Source organism: Somniosus microcephalus, unplaced genomic scaffold, assembly GCF_052327205.1.
Source record: "Somniosus microcephalus isolate GS21.2 unplaced genomic scaffold, FLI_Smic_1.0 scaffold260, whole genome shotgun sequence".
Lineage (NCBI taxonomy): Eukaryota > Metazoa > Chordata > Chondrichthyes > Squaliformes > Somniosidae > Somniosus > Somniosus microcephalus.
In genome coordinates, this window is record NW_028225447.1 from 279,020 (window position 1) to 295,895 (window position 16,876).

The window sequence follows — 16,876 nt, forward strand, 5'->3', positions numbered from 1 at the left end:
ATCACTGTAACTATCAGACTAATATCTGATTTCTGGTGTCTTCTTATCCCTTAAAGCTCCAGTTTTTAATCATAGATACATAGATACATAGAAGATAGGAGCAGGAGTAGGCCATTCGGCCCTTCGTGCCTGCTCCGCCATTCGATGAGATCATGGCTGATCCTTTAATTCAGTATCCCGTCCCCGCCTTCTCTCCGTAACCCTTAACCCCTTTTGCCCGTAGAAATATATCTAATTCCCTCTTAAATATATTTAATGAGCTGGCGTACACTGCCCTCTGTGGCAATGAGTTCCACAGGTTCACCACTCTCTGAGTGAAGAAATTCCCCCTCATCTCTGTCCTAAATGGTTTAGCCCTTATCCTTAAATTATGTCCTCTAGTTCTGTTCTCACCCGCCAAGGGAAACATTCCTTCTGCATCCAGTCTGTCTAGACCTGTCAGAATTTTATACACTTCTATGAGGTCCCCTCTCAATCTTCTAAACTCCAGTGTGTACATCCCTAAACTACATAGTCTCTCCTCATAGGTCATTCCTGCCATTCCTGGTATCAGCCTGGTGAATCGCCGCTGCACCCCCTCCATGGCAAGAACATCCTTCCTCAGATGAGGCGACCAAAACTGTACACAGTACTCGAGGTGTGGTCTCACCAGTGCCCTGTACAGCTGCAGCAAGGTATCCCTGTTCCTGTATTCTAACCCTTTTGCTATGAAGGCCAGCATACCGTTTGCCTTCTTGACCGCCTGTTGCACCTGCATGCTCGCCTTCAGTGACTGGTGTACAAGAACACCCAGGTCTCTCTGTACTTCCCCCTCTCCCAATCTATTGCCATTTAAATAATAATTTGCCCTCCCGTTCCTGCACCCAAGGTGGATAACTTCGCACTTGTCCACATTATAGTGCATCTGCCATTTATCCGCCCAATCGCCCAGTCTGTCCAAATCGCTCTGGAGCTTCCTGGTCTCTTCCTCTGAGCCCACCCCCCCTCCTAGTTTAGTGTCGTCTGCAAATTTGGAAATGCTGCATCCGACTCCCTGATCCAGGTCATTAATGTAAATTGTGAACAGCTGGGGGCCCAGGACAGATCCCTGTGGTACCCCACTTGTTACTGCCTGCCATTCAGAAAATGAGCCGTTTATTCCAACTCTCTGTTTTCTATCTGACAGCCAGTTCCCTATCCACGCCAAAACTTTCCCCTTTATCCCATGAGCCTCAATTTTCCATGCTAATCTTTTATGTGGGACCTTATCGAAGGCCTTTTGGAAGTCCAGGTACACCACATCTACTGGCTCTCCCCCATCTATTCTACCAGTTACTCCCTCAAAAAATTCCAATAGATTAGTCAAGCACGATTTACCCTTTGTAAATCCATGTTGACTCTGTCCTATCCTGTCCCCATTTGCTAAGTGCTCCGCTATTTCATCCTTAATGATGGACTCCAGCATTTTGCCCACAACTGATGTAAGGCTTACAGGTCTGTAATTACCTGCTTTTTCCCTACCCCCCTTTTTGAATAGTGGGGTAACGTTAGCTACCCTCCAATCCATCGGCACTGTTCCCGAGTCTAATGAATTCTGAAAAATCATCCTTAGTGCATCCGCTATCTCTAGGGCCACCTCCTTCAGTACCCTAGGATGCATGTTATCAGGCCCTGGGGATTTGTCCACCTTCAATCCCTTTAGCTTCCTTAACACCATATCCTTAGAGATATTGATTTGCGTCAGTTCCTCCTTTGCCAATGTCCCTATTTTTCCCGATATCCCAGGGAGGTTTTTTGTGTCTTCCTTCGTAAAGACTGACCCAAAGTATGCATTTAGTTGATCTGCCATTTCCTTATTTCCCATTATATATTCCCCCGTATCTGACTGCAATGGACCAACTTTGGTTTTCACCAGTCTTTTCCTTTTGATATATTTATAAAAGCTTTTGGAGTTAGTTTTTATATTTTCCGCCAGCTTGTTTTCGTAAGCTATTTTGCCCCTCTTGATCATGCCCTTTGCCCTCCTTTGCTCTATCTTAAACTGTTCCCAATCTTCAATGGGGCCTTCAACAGTATCCAACACGAATAAACAAAACTGTTTTTGTTTTGACTTTACTGAAAGAAAACTGGGATCTGTGAGTGTTTACGTCATAGATGAATTTTATTTTAACTCTCGGTTTGTTCTTACTTTTCCTTTCTGTCTCTTTTCTCTCTCTCTCCATTAATCCAATCTTTCTTTCCCTCTCTTTATTTCTATTTCTGTACCTGACAATATGGGTGAATGAAGAAGTGGACCAAATACATCAGTAGTCCTGCTTTGTGCTCAGAACTGGAGGGTTGAGGATTGCTGGAGAGGAAGATATCAATTTTTTAAAAATACAAAAGCCTTTAATCTGCCACATCCCATTGTGATCCATCTACCAGCTCAACAGGTGACTGGCAAAAGAACCAAAGAAGGTAACAGAGGGGTAGATTTTGATTTTGTGCGATAATGAAAAATGGGTGCCAGTGATTGACTTCAATGGAAATAACAATGAGGAGAGATGTAAAACAGGCTGCCGATTCACTATCATCCATTTTACACTATCGCACAAAGTCAAAATCTACCCCTATCAGTCCTAACACTTGCAATCTAGGCTATTGAGTTGGGAGCCAAGCACTCAACTGCTTCCGCTACCACCTTAAATTTATATAGTGGCTTTAATGTAGTAAACATCCCGATGCAATTCACATAGGAGAAATGAATTCCAAGCAGTAGTAGAAGTGTTGGTAGAGATGGTCAAAGAGACAGGTTTTCAAGGAACTTCAGAGCGTTGGGCCCAAGCAGCTGAAGGCACAGGAGGCCAAGTCAGACGAATGGTTAGTTTGAGTAGATAGCATAGGTGGGGCTTACAGAACTGGGGAGAGGCAAGGACATGGGTGGATTTAAACACAAGAATGGCAATTTGAAATATCAGGTGTTGGGAGATCGGGAGCCAATGCAGGTCACCGAGGGCAAGGATGAGGGGCGAGTAGGACTTGGTGTGGGATAAGATAAGGGCAGCTCTTCTATGACTGTTCAGCATTCACTTCTCCTCTATGAAATGCCTTTGGGATGTTCCTATGTTAAAAGTGCTATGTAACTGCAAGTTATTTAGTTTGGCTTTAGTCCGTTTCCCGACAGGAAGTGATTAGAGTATATTTAGCAGAGGAATGCCACTTCGAGAGGTGCAATTAAAATAAAAAGATATTTTGGTTTATGACCTATTATCTTGACTGATTCCAGCCAAATCTAGTGTCATTTAGCTTCGTACAATGGATGTGGTTGCAGACTGGTGGATTATGGACAAATAAACCACTTGTGTCACGGTGCAGTGGTGTTAGTGAGTTATGCGGTATCACTCCATGGTTTGTTTTCTCTAATCCATCGCTCCCTGAAATTAATTCTGTATTATTACACAACATTGTAGACTAAAATGAAATGTTTAAACTCAAACACGTAAATGATAATTAGTGTTTTGTATAATTCTATCAGCCTCCAACACTACCAGGAGGCTGGGTACTGCATTAGGCTTCAGTGATTTTTTTAAGTGCTCCATTTATGTTAGTTTTACTTCTTGTAATTACCTATCGAAAAAGGACTGGTGGGTCATTTATCATACAGGTATATCTGGAGTAAAATTCTGCCAGGCACAGAGAGAACAGAAAACCGGGATCTCAGTCAGTGCACCAGATTTCTGCTTGCCCTGGGCTTTCAAATAGGCAAGCCTTAATAAAACAGTCTATTGGGACACCTTGGAGATGTATCTTTATTGCCCAGTAATTCTGATGAGTTGTGTCCTTGGTGCCGGGTTGGTGCTGTGCACCTTGGGGTGTCAACCTTGGCTCAGTCAGAAGGCTGCGTTTTCAAGCCCCACTCCCAAGACTTGAGCACATAATGTAGGCTGACACTTCAGAGCAGTACAGAGGGGGTGCTGCACTGTCAGAGATGCCATCTTTTGGGATGAGCCATTAAACCGAGGCCCTGTCTGCCCTTTCAGGTGGACGTAAAAGATTCCACTGCACTATTCGAAGAAGAGTAGCGGAGTTCTTCCCGGTGTCCTAGCCAACAATTATCCCTCAACCAACACCACTAAAAATAGATTATCTGGTCATTAATACATTGCTGTTTGTGGGAGCTTGCTGTTCCCAAATTGCTTGCCATGTTTCCTACATTACAACAGTGACTACACTTCAAAAGTATTCATTGGCTGTAAAGTGCTTTGGGAGGTCGTGAGGTCATGAAAGATGCTATATAAATGTCTTTCTTTTATTCCATGTCCCTGTATATTTCATCACGGTCACTGTATAATTTACTGAGGTTCTGCTGTCAGCTCAGAACTTAGTAAAGATGTGCTAGCTTTTTTTGATAGTTCTTGTTCACAATAGAAATGGTTTTCCAGATGACAACAGCAATTACACCCCAGGACATTGATGAAATGCAATATACATCATTATACATACAATAAACATAATACGAAGAGTGCCGCCAGTATTCATCTTGTACATGTCAATGATTGGGGCAGTAACGAATTCTCAGCTATCACATATAAAGACTTGCATTTACATACCGCCTTTTCACGACCTCCATGTCCCCGGACTCTCTGGGTCGCCGCCCGCTTTGGGGCTCTCACGCACTGTACCATGACCCCTTTAAAATCGGGGCCAAGACTCTAGAGTAGGATATGAACCCACAAATGCCTGACTCCGAGGCAAGAGTGCTACCACTGAGCCACAGCCGACGTCAATCTTTGCTGAGCACCTTGAAGTGAGTCACTGAAGTCCCAAGTATGTGAAAGTAGGCTTTATCTCATTTTAACCATACTTCTGTGTTTTCTTCTTCTTTAGGTAATTGAAGGAAATGTAAACCCCTATGATCCTGTACTGAGAGACCTGGAGCCACCAATGATAGCCAGATTCGTCAGGTTCATACCAATTACTGATCACTCCATGAGTGTTTGCATGAGAGTGGAACTTTACGGCTGTGAATGGTTAGGTAAGTCCATGAACATTTCAGAAAATAAGACAATAGGTTAAAGGCAGAACTAGGTCAAGTGATAGGGGACCTGTGCTGCCCGTTTGTATTTCCACTTCCTCAAGAGCAGCTATTACTGGATTACCTCCACTCCACCCAATGTGCATACAACTATGCCAACAAACTCAAGACATCTGTCCTTGATATGTGTGTGTATGTACATATTATATGTGTGTAAATGTGTGTATATATGGTGTGTGTATATAGCATCTCAAACACAGCAGCATCACCTTGTCAGGTGAATTAAAGAGGGGGAGAGGAATGTATAAAGAAGATTCTCCCAAGCTGAGCTATTTTGGGTCTGGCACAAAATGGACTAAACCTAGTGGTTGCTTGGTTGGTATTTAAATCCAAAGCTGTCCTGCCAACAATTGCTTATATTTATATTGCTTCACACAAACAGATGATGTCTCGGAGCAGTTTACAGAGCAGAGGGAACAAGTGGGCACAGATCACAAGGGAAGCAGCAAGGTTATGGGGTGGTGGCGGGGGAAGAAAGCATATTTGAAGAGAAGGGTTTCTAGAAAGTTTCTGAAAGCAGGGCAAGAGGTATTAAAGGGGAGGGATTTAGGGGGGTAAGGGCATTGCAGCTGAAATAAAGATTATGCCCCAACAATCCACTCTGTCTATAGAATCCCCGCTGATGAACATTTAAAGTGCACTGTCTTTCTGAAAAAAAGTTTGGCAATGCATTTTTAAATTAAATTATAAAAACAATGCATCTTGATGTAAATCACGTTGAAATGCGTCATTATGCTGAGAGCATAAGTGGCAAAAAGGATACATAGCTCTCTGATTTGTCATCCTCTCAAAAAAAGAAAATTGACAAATAATTTTTCATGAAGATGACGCCCCTTTAATAGCGGTGCAGTCTGATACACAGCTAGAACCCTTCTTGTTCTTCTTCCGATCCTTGTTGTCAGTGCGGCCTCTTTAGAACAGTTCCTCCTTGCAGTACTGGGCTGTGTTACACTCCTGGAAAATTTGCATCATTATGGCCTACGAAGGCAGCACAAATTCAGTCTTTCCAAACTGCAAAAATGAGACTTCGACTGACTAATCAATGAGTTAACTATCATTGTCCCGGGAGGTTGAAACAAAAGCTGGGTTTTCTTCTGGGTACAAACCTCAAAACTTCTGTAGTGCTGCAGATTGGCGGCAGAATGGGCTACAGCATGACTCATTATCACGAGAGAGTAGTTGGTCTGTTTTTTTGAAACTATCTGAGGGACTCACAGCATGCCAATGTTAACAGTGCATATAAAGGAAGGAAGCAGTTGCATTTATATGGCACTTTATTACAGCCTCAGGACATCCCAGGGCGTTCGTGTCCAACGGATTAATTCTGAACTTAGTTCTGAATTACTTAGGATGATACCAGAACTGAGAGGATATACTTATCAGGAAAGGCACAACTGGCTGGGGCTCTTTTCTCTAAAAAAGAGAAAACTGAGAGGTGATCTGATAGCGGTCTTTAAATTATGAAGGGGTTCCATAGGGTAGACGTAGAGAAGATGTTTCTGCTTGTGGTGGAGTCCAAACTAGACATCATCATAAATATAAGACAGTCACTAATAAATCCAATAAGGAATTCAGGAGAAACTTCTTTACAGAGTGGTTAGGATGTGGAACTTGTTACCGCGTGGAGTGGTGGAGGCGAATAGCATAGATGCCTTTAAGGGGAAGCTGGATAAGTACATGAGGGGGAAAGGAATAGAAGGATATGCTGACAGGGTGAGATGAAGTCGGGTGGGAGGAGGCTCATGTGCAGCATAAACATGGGCATGGACCTGTTGGGCCGAATGGCCTGTTTCTGTGCTGTAAATTCTATGTAATTCTATGAACTGTACTCACTGTTGTTATTGTAGATAAACATGGCAACCAATTTGCAAAAGGTGAGCTCCCACATACAGTGAGATGAATGGTGGTGATAGTTGAGGGAGGGGTGATAGCCAAACACTTTGGGAGGTAAAATTCCTCCTGTTAATTTTGTGGTAAAGTTGGCGCACATACAAAGTGGCATATTGCGATACACCATTATTGTCAATATAATCATTGACTATAGAAATTCTATTGTCATTGCTTCGTTCAGCTGATATTGAAGACGCTGAGAGTAAAATTGAACAGGGGGATTTTAACTCCTGAGCGGGCTAGCGGCTGAATGCCCGGGCAGACCCACCAGGGAGTGTCGCGCGATGCCCAGTCTACTTTAATGGCCGGGCCTCATTTCAATGTACGCCCACCCCGATCGGGGCAGCTTCCCATGATTGGGTAGGTGCAATATTGGGCAGCCCAGTTGGCAGCAAGGTAAGTCATTGGGTGGGGCAGAGAGGTTCGGGAGGGTTTTAGGAACATAGAATTGGGTGGAGCCCGGGCATCAGTGACCCAAACTATTTGTTGTAGCTTCCAGAGGAGCACCACCTGCCCCCTCCTGGCCTCTCAAAAATTTTTTTTTTTACTCACCTTGGAGGACCTGTGCTTCTGGCCAGACTGCTTCTACAGCGTGGAATTTCCACAGCAGGCGACCCGCTCAATTGACCATAAAACTGGCTTGGGGTCCTAGTGATGTGATAGATCCTGATTAACGTCAATTCACGAGGCTCCCGCCTGAGTCAGGCAGTGCCTCAGCCATCCAGCTTTAAGGCAGCATCGGAGCGGAAACAGATTGGTAAGTGGGCCCACTTTGATTTTAACTCTTGTACCGTTCGGTTTCCATCGGGTGGAGGGAGTGAAAATGTCCACCAAAATGTGCAAAATGTTTAAATCTAAGTGAGCTGCAGATGGTGTATCTTTGATGTGATCTGTTTGTGTCCTTGTGCAGATGGTCTAGTGTCTTACAATAGTCCAGTGGGCCACCAGATTTTCTCAGCCAGGAACCCCACTGTTTATTTGAATGATTCAGTCTACGATGGTGCAATCAGTTCAAGGTAAGATGTCCTACACTCCTTAACAAATTTCCATTAGTTCTTATTCTCCATACTTTTTTTTACACTATTTTCAGTAGTTACAATTAGAGTTGGTCTCAATGAACATGTTTGCATAGAAAAAAATTGAGATTGCAACAGTGCGAGTTCTTATCCACATCTTTAACTTTTCTGTCCTATTTATAGTACAGAACTGCCTCTACTTGACTTCAGTGCTGCAGAATCCAACCATTTATGCAGTGATTCCACAGCACCCGTGAAAAATTGTCCTTTTAATTTTTACCTGCCAGAAAGTTCATACCCATCAGGATATTGCAGCGATTGAAAGGATACAGAAGAGAGCAACCAGAATGATTAAGGGGTTGGACCGATTGGATTATGAGGAACGATTATGTAAATTAAGCATGTTCTCACTGGAAAAGAGATGGTTGAGAGGTGATATGCCTGCTGGTTTTAGGATTCTAAAGGGACTCTATAATGTAGACCATGACGATCTGTTTTACCTTGTCCAGAACTGTAGAACCAGAGGACACGGCCTGCGCTTGAAGGGGGGGTAAATTCAAAACTAATCCGTGGAAACAATATTCCAGTGAGTGAGTGGTCAATCTATGGAACAGACTGTCTGGGGCGATGGTGGAAGCAGTTAGTATTGATTCATTGAAATATAAATTAGGAAGATTTCTTTCAGAAAATAACATTTGGGACACGGTATATGAGTAATTTGAGACATGACATGTGGTAAGTGTAGCATTCTTGGGAAGAACAGGTGACTTTGGACTTATGGTTCCCAGAGCTCTTCACCACTGGGGTTTTCCTCGCCTCATGTCTGGGTCTGTTCTAGACTAATTGACAGAGATTGATTGCTACGATTAGTCAACAGCTCCATTATCGTTGTATCATGTAACTACCGGGAATGGTAGAAGGTGAACTAGATAGGCCTTGGTCTTTATTTATCTAGCAATTCCTATGTTCCTATGTCACTGGTGTGAAAACTGCTTGCTGATCTGTGCAAGAAACTGACCATTCAACCTCTTATGCTGAGAAAACCTTAAATGAATTAAAACAATTAAAGTCAGCCTGGTACTAAATTTCCCATGCAGCACTGTTTCCAGAGATATATTCTTCCAGTACAGTGCAATTACATTTCCTGATGGTCCGACTAAGTTTTACTATCAGAGAAGTTAGAATGGGAGAGACTGATCTCAGTGAAAGGGAGAGAGCCAGAAAGCAAAAGATGGGAAGATCATACTGCATGGTTATATTCAGCACCTTGTGAATCAAAAGCCACCAACACCACCTACTCAGTGACCTATTTCCTAGCTGTGCACTGTGTACTGTTTTGGTCTCCTTACCTAGGGAAGAATATACTTGCCTTAGATGGAGTGCAACAAAGGTTCACCAGATTGATTCCTGGGAGATGAGAGGATTGTCCTATGGGGAGAGATTGAATAGACTAGGCCTACATTCCCATGAGTTTATAAGCATGAGAGGTGATCTCATTGAAACATGTAAAATTCTTAAAGGGCTTGACAAAGTAAATGCTGAGAGGTTGGTTCCCCTGGCAGGGGAGTCTAGAACTAGGGGTCATAGTCTCAGAATAAGGGGCCAACCATTTAGGACTGAGATTGAGGAGAAATTTCTTCTGTCAAAGGGTTGTGAATCTTTGGAATTTTCTATCCCAGAGAGCTGTGGATGCTCAGTCGTTGAGTATATACAAGACAGAGATCGATAGATATTTGGATTAAATTGTCAGCTGTGGCTCAGTGGGTAGCACTCTCACCTCTGAGTCAGAAGGTTGTGGGTTCAGGTCCCATTCAAGGGACTTGAGCACAAAAATCTAGGCTGATACTCCAGTGCAGTGCTGAAGGAGTGCTGCACTGTCGGAGGTGCCATCTTTCGGATGAGATGTTAAACCGAGGCCCCATGTGCTCTCAGGTGGATGTAAAAGATCCCATGGTACTATTTCGAAGAAGAGCAGGGGAGTTCTCCCTGGTGTCCCAGCCAATATTTATCCCTCAATCAACATAACAAAAACAGATTATCTGGTCATTATCACATTGCTGCTTATGGGAGCTTGTTGTGCGCAAATTGGCTGCCACGTTTCCCACATTACAACAGTGACTACACTCAAAGTACTTCATTAGCTGTAAAGCGCTTTGAGACATCCGGTGGTCGTTAAATGCGCTATATAAATACAAGTCTTTCTTTTTCTTCTACTAAGGGAATCAAGGGACATGGGGATAGTCCGGGAAGGTGGAGTTGAGGTAAAAGATCAGCAATGATCTTATTGAATGGCAGAGCAGGCTCGAAGGGCCAAAAGGCCTACTCCTGATCCTATGTTCTTATGTTCTTACTCTCTCCCCTTGAGCGCAGGGTGTGTCTCCCATACCTGTTGCATTAGTAATAGTTTAGTCTGCTGTAAATGGCTCATTACAACACAAAGGCACACCCTTTATAATGGCTATTAAACTGGCCTCTTATATATTTTTTAACTTTTCTAGACATAATTAGTCCATTACATCAGCATTTGTGTCACCAATTTGTTGAAAGAATTTATGGTAAATTCTTCATTCACAGATAAACCAGATTGTAGTAATGGAACCTGTAATATGCGGCTCGTATTTCATTTCCATTTCTGGGGGGGGGGGGTCCAAAAAAAGGGGCCATGAATGTAAGATAGTTACTAATAAATCCAATAAAGAATTCTGGAGAAATGTCTTTACCCAGAGAGTGGTGAGAATGTGGAACTCCCTCTCACATGGAGTAGTTGAGGTGAACAGCATTGATGCATTTAAGGCGGGGGGGCTAAATAAGTACATGGGTCAGAAAGGAATAGAAGGCTATGTTGATAGGGTTAGATGAATGTGATAAATCCATGTAGTGAGACAAGGACTCGAAGAGGCGATATTGTAGAATTAGCACGAGTACTTTATTAACAAACAGAGTAACAAACATTATGCCTGCATCCTGGCATTTCACCTTTGCTGCCTTGACAGGAAGCAAACCTCTGACCTTAGCAGCAGCATTGGCTACAGCACCACCTGGTGAATAACCTTAATCATAACATCCCAGATTACTATATCCCTCCCCCCTTAAGATTTCAGTATGAATTTCTTAACAAACAACCATTCCTGAGGGTCACATAAGGAGTCTCCATTCATCATGTTCCATACTTGATGAATCTAACAGTTCAGTATCAATCTCTCTGGTGGCTTGCGAGCCCTTTGTGAACGTCTAACAGTAAAGTCCCGGATTGTGGTGAAGCCACCAGCTGCTCCTGAGCAGTGCTCAGAGTATCTGACTCTGCAACAATGGTTTCCTCTTGATGAATAGGTTCCTGTGGAATTGGCTCTATCCCTGGTGGTGGCACCACAGATGCACTTGGATAACTGGGGGCAACCCTGTCTTCAGTCATTGCATCTGGAACCTTCATTTCAATTTCCCCTTGTCTGGGAAGTATCTGATCGACATGTCTGCGTACTACCCTACCATCTCCCAACATGACCTTGTATGATACTGGACCTGTCATTGAGTCTATGAAGCCAGGAATCCACTTTGGTCCATAACTGAAATTCTTGGTAAGGACCGCATCGCCTTCTCCAAAACTTCGGCTCTTTGTTCTTTTGTCATGGTTCTCTTTGTTTGTTTTGTCTGTTTTCCATTTTCCTTTTTAGGTCTGGGTGGACAAGGTCAAGAGTGGAGCATAGTTTACGACCTAATAACATCTCAGCAGGAGAGAGTCCTGTGGTGGATTGAGGTGTTATTCTGTAGCTGAACAGAACCCGTGACACCTTGGCTGCTAAACTCCCTTCACAGAATCACAGAAACCCCACAGTGCAGATAGAGGCCATTTCGGCCCATCGAGCCCGCACCGACACATATCCCACCCGATCCCCGTAACCCCTACACCAACACATATCCCACCCTATCCCCGTAATCCCCCTAACACTAAGGGTCAATTTATCATAGCCAATCAACCTAACCCGCACATCTTTGGACTGCACTTTTTTTCATCATCTCCTTAAATGTTTGTACGGCTCTCTCCGCAAGTCCATTCGAGGACGGATGATATGGAGCCGAGGTCACCTGCACTATGCCATTTTTTCTCAAGAACTCTTTTGTCTCTGTACTCACAAAACAAGTGGCATTGTCACTCACCACGATCTCCGGTAGCCCTTGATTACTGAAGCTCCGACGCAGGCAGTCTATAGTAGTAGTGGCGGAAGCAGAATTTACAGGATAAACATCCATCCATTTGGAATGTGCATCAATGATTATGAGGAACATCTTCCCCATGAATGGACCCGCATAATCTAAGTGCAATCTTCTCCATGGTTTATCCGGCCACTCCCAGGGGTGGAGAGGAGCCGCTGCTGGTGCCTTCCGGTGTTCCTGACAAGTGCTGCATGACTTGACTAGATTTTCTATCTCCTCATCTAGCTTTGGCCACCACAAGTAACTCCTAGCCAAGGCTTTCATACGCGAGACCCCAGGATGACACTGATGTAGTTGCTCTAGGATAGACTGTCGTGCTGGCTGTGGAATAATCACTTGTGCTCCCCACAACACGCAACCATCCTGCACACTCAGCTCTGTTTTTCTGACACTGTAGGGTGTGAAGTCAGCCCCTTCCAGATGCTGTGGCCATCCCCTCACCACATATTCTCGAACTCTAGACAGTACTGGATCTTTACCTGTCCATGTTCTTACTTGCTCTGCAGTCACAAGTGCCGTGTCAATGTCCTCCAACATCAAAACTCTGTCCTCTGGAGCTGCACGGATAGGTGTGCCTGGCAGTGGAAGACGGCTCAAGGCATCTGCGTTCCCATGGTACTTGCCCGCCTTGTAGACGATGACATACTCATATGCCCTCAACGTCACTGCCCACCTCTGGATCCGGGGTGACACCATCTGTGGAACTGCTTTCATTTCTTTGAAAAGAGAGAGAAGAGGTTTATGATCGGTGCATATGGTGAACTTCCTGCCATATATGTACTTGTGGAACCTCTGTAACCCAAACATTACTGCTAACCCCTCTTTGTCTAACTGGGAATAGTTTTTTTCCGCTGGTGTTAGAGTTTGGGACATTGAAATAAAGAGTAGCTTGCCTTTCAAAAGCTAGGCTTTATTAACCTTAAAAAACCAGCAGTACATGTTAAGCACCCAGTCTCAACCAAGCTGTAGAGAACTGAATTTAAGATGGCCACCACAGGTCACATGGAATCAACTAACCAATAAGTTTACAGCATATATCTCAAGGCAGGAAAACAGGCAACCAATTACAATGCTTCTTATAAAAACAAGAATAATCACCACATTCACCCCTCCTTTTAAAACATACTTCAACCTAGGTAGCCTTTACAGTTTACAATTAGTTATTTATGACTAGAGCAATACATGTATAATGCCTTCAACAATTTTAAAATTTTACTATTAAATTATTAATTATTTTAAAAGTCCATTTTTAATCGGTCGACCGGATATCTTGTTCGTGTCGACCTTCTTAGCCTTGGTGGAGTTCCTTGCCCTCCCACACCAGGTGACACAGAAATATCTTCTGCAGGGAGGCTATCAATATCCCGATTATCAACGGTTTCCGGATTGGAAGTCCCATTAGAAGGTCGGCTGGGAGGGTCATGAACATCCATCAGGGGCAGACTGAGAGAATTGTAAGTGTCTGCAATAGGATTGGAAATGTTCGTAGTATCTGTGACGACATCAACATTATCTGAATTATGGCTATTGTTAATGTCCTCAGGAGAGGGCTGGCCACGACAAGGAGCTAAGTCTTTAACTGAAACCGTACTTTCTTTCCCATCTTGGAATCGAATATGAGCATATTGGGAATTTGCCTCCAATAGCTCCACCTCCTCCACTAAAGGATCATACTTTGACAGTCTAACATGGCGTCGGAGCAGCACAGGTCCCTGCATAGTAAGCCATGAAGGTACCGAATATCCCGTAGAGGATCTCCGCGGATAGTTGAAGAGCCTTTCATGGGGGGTCACATTAGTAGCCGTTGAAAGCAATGATCTAATGGAATGCAGGGCATCAGGCAGTACCATTTCCCACTGTGTATTCTTAAGGTTCCGGGATGTCAAAGCCAACATAACTGCCTTCCAGATCACCCCATTGTATCGTTCGCACTGTCCATTACCCTGGGGATTATACGGGGTAGTTCTGCTAGTAGAAATTCCCCGACTCTGGAGGTATTCCTTCAACTGGGAAGACATAAAAGAACTTCCCTGATCCGAATGGATATACGCAGGCATCCCAAAGATGACAAAAAGTTTAGTCAGACATTTAATAACTGTAGCAGCTGATACATCTGCACAAGGAAAAGCAAAAGGGAACCTTGAAAACTCATCCACAACAGTAAATATATATCGATTCTGAGTCGTTGAAGGAAGAGGCCCCTTAAAATCAACGCTCAGGCATTCAAAGGGAGAAGTAGCCTTTATAAGATGAGCTCGTTGAGGCTTAAAGAAATTCGGTTTACACCGGGCGCAGACAGAGCATGACGAAGTCATCCGCTTGACGTCTTCAACTGAAAAGGGCAAATTTTTACTGCGTACGAAGTGTATCATCCTCGTAACACCAGGATGGCACAAAGCATTATGAAGATTAATAAGCGTATCTCCGTGAAGCACAGAACAATAAGCCCTCGACAGCGCATCAGCGGCAACATTATCCTTCCCCGGACGACAGACTATATCAAAATGATAGCATGCCAACTCGATCCTCCACCTCATTATTTTATCATTCTTAATCTTTCCGAAATGTTTGACATCAAACATGAAGGACACAGATTTTTGGTCAGTTACTAACGTAAAATGTCGCCCAGATAAATAATGTCTCCATTTACGCAGTGCTTCTACTATTGCGTACGCCTCTTTCTCTATTGATGAATGTCTCTGCTCACTATTGCTCAGAGTACGTGAGAAAAAGGCCACAGGTCTTCCATTTTGGTTCAGGGTAGCCCCAATTGCAAAATCGGAAGCGTCCGTCTCAATCACAAAGGGAACCTGCTCATCAATAGAATGCACAACTGCTCCAAGGATATCCTTTTTAAGATTATCAAAACACATCCTGGCCTCCCATGATAGAGGATATGTCGTAACCCGAATAAGGGGCCGGATCTTCTGCGAGAAGTTTGCAATCCAATTAGAATAATAAGAAAACAGTCCAACAACTCGTTGCAAGGCCTTAGAATTAGTAGGGCAAGGTAACTCAGTGGTCGCAGCCGTTCTGGATCTGGTTTAATCTTGTTTCCCGAGATAATATACCCCAGTAAATTTACCTCGGTGGTCGAAAAGATACACTTCTCTTTATTGAAAGTTAAGCCAACTTTTTCCGCAACTTGAAGGAATCTTTCTAGATTAAAATCGTGTTCCACCCTTGATTTGCCACACACCATGATGTCATCTAAATATGAGAAGGTGTCAGAGAGAGAGTGTTATCACTTATAAAAGCTTCCATTGCCCGTTGAAAACAGGCGACACCGTTAGTAACACCGAATGGTACTCGGCAAAACTGGTACAGCTTTCTGCCAGCTTCAAAGGCCGTATATGGTTTGTCCCTCTTAGCGATAGGAATCTGATGATAAGCACGCTTTAGGTCAATAGTGCTAAAAACCTTATATTGAGATACTTTATTGATAAGCTCATCAATCTTAGGCAGGGGGTACGCATCTAATTGAGTATACCTGTTAATAGTTTGAGAGTAGTCTATCACCATTCGCTTCTTATGTCTCTCGTTAATGGTGACAACTACCTGTGCCCGCCAGGGCGAAAAACTAGGTTCAATGATTCCTTCCGATAAAAGACGTTGAACTTCAGAATTAATAAATTCTTTATCCTGACTGCTATACCTTCTTGATTTGGTAGCAATTGGCTTACAGTCCGGCATCAAATTGGAAAAAAGTGATAATGGAGAAATGAATAAAGAAGTTAATCCACAAATAGACAAAGGTGGCTTAGTTCCTCCGAAAGAAAGACTGAGGGACTCATGTAATTGAAGCACATCATGACCAATCAAAATGTCCGCACAGAGATTAGGCAGAACGGATAGGCGTATATCAGTATATGTATTACCTAGGAGAATTAATTTCACAAGGCAACAACCAGCTACTTGTGAGGTGAGAGTCGTCTGAGCCATACACACCTGATAGGAAGCAGGCAAAATTTTCAAACGCTTCTCCCTCACAAACTGAAGACTTATAAAGCTCTCAGTACTGCCCGTATCTATAAGGGCCTTCACTTCTAACCCATTAACTTGGGCCATAACTATAGCTTTGTTTAGGCCATGGGAAAAGGCGGCAGAAACTGATGCAATAAACGCCCTATCTAAAGGTTGAATGGTCGCAGAGGAGGCAACCGATTTGCAAACACGTGCATAATGACCTCCCTTGCTGCATTTACTACACAGCCTCCCGGGCAGGGCACTTCAGACGAGGGTGCCGGGCGTTCCCGCAAAAATAACACTTCTGAATCCTAGAGGCAACAGCTGCCGAAGTAGAAACTGTTTCGGAATCTGGTAAACCACTCCTATTAAATCCACGTGACTCCCTTTCATCCGGAACTGCCGAAACCACGGTCGCAGGCCGATCAAAAAGAGCATAAGAATCCGAACTTCTCTGAGCCAAATCCAATGTAGAGGCTTGCTCAAAAGCACTCTTAAGATCCAAGGTCTTATTTTCTAATATCCGCTGATGAATTGATCTAGACAGTAATCCATTAATAAATGCATCCCGTACCAACTCTTCCTTATGTTCTTCTGCAGACACGGCCTTATAATTACAGTTAGCACCAAGGCGCCGGAGTGCTTGTAAATAAGCATCCAAGGATTCTCCCGCCTGCTGCCTACGGGCAGATAAAAGGTGACGTGCAAATACCTCATTTTTGGGTTTAACAAAAAAAAT

General features: G+C 43.6%; 1 protein-coding gene across 4 annotated transcripts in view; it reads left to right on the forward strand.

Annotated features, from left to right (window-relative positions):
- The window catches only part of LOC147081970 (discoidin domain-containing receptor 2-like), a 254,192-nt gene that overhangs the window by 177,473 nt on the left and 59,843 nt on the right, over positions 1-16,876 (forward strand). For all 4 annotated transcript variants that reach the window (XM_085980560.1, XM_085980564.1, XM_085980563.1 and 1 more), the window contains 2 exons: positions 4,846-4,993; positions 7,854-7,959. In XM_085980560.1, the coding sequence (XP_085836686.1) occupies positions 4,846-4,993; positions 7,854-7,959 (254 nt within the window). The remainder of the gene's footprint in view (positions 1-4,845; positions 4,994-7,853; positions 7,960-16,876) is intronic.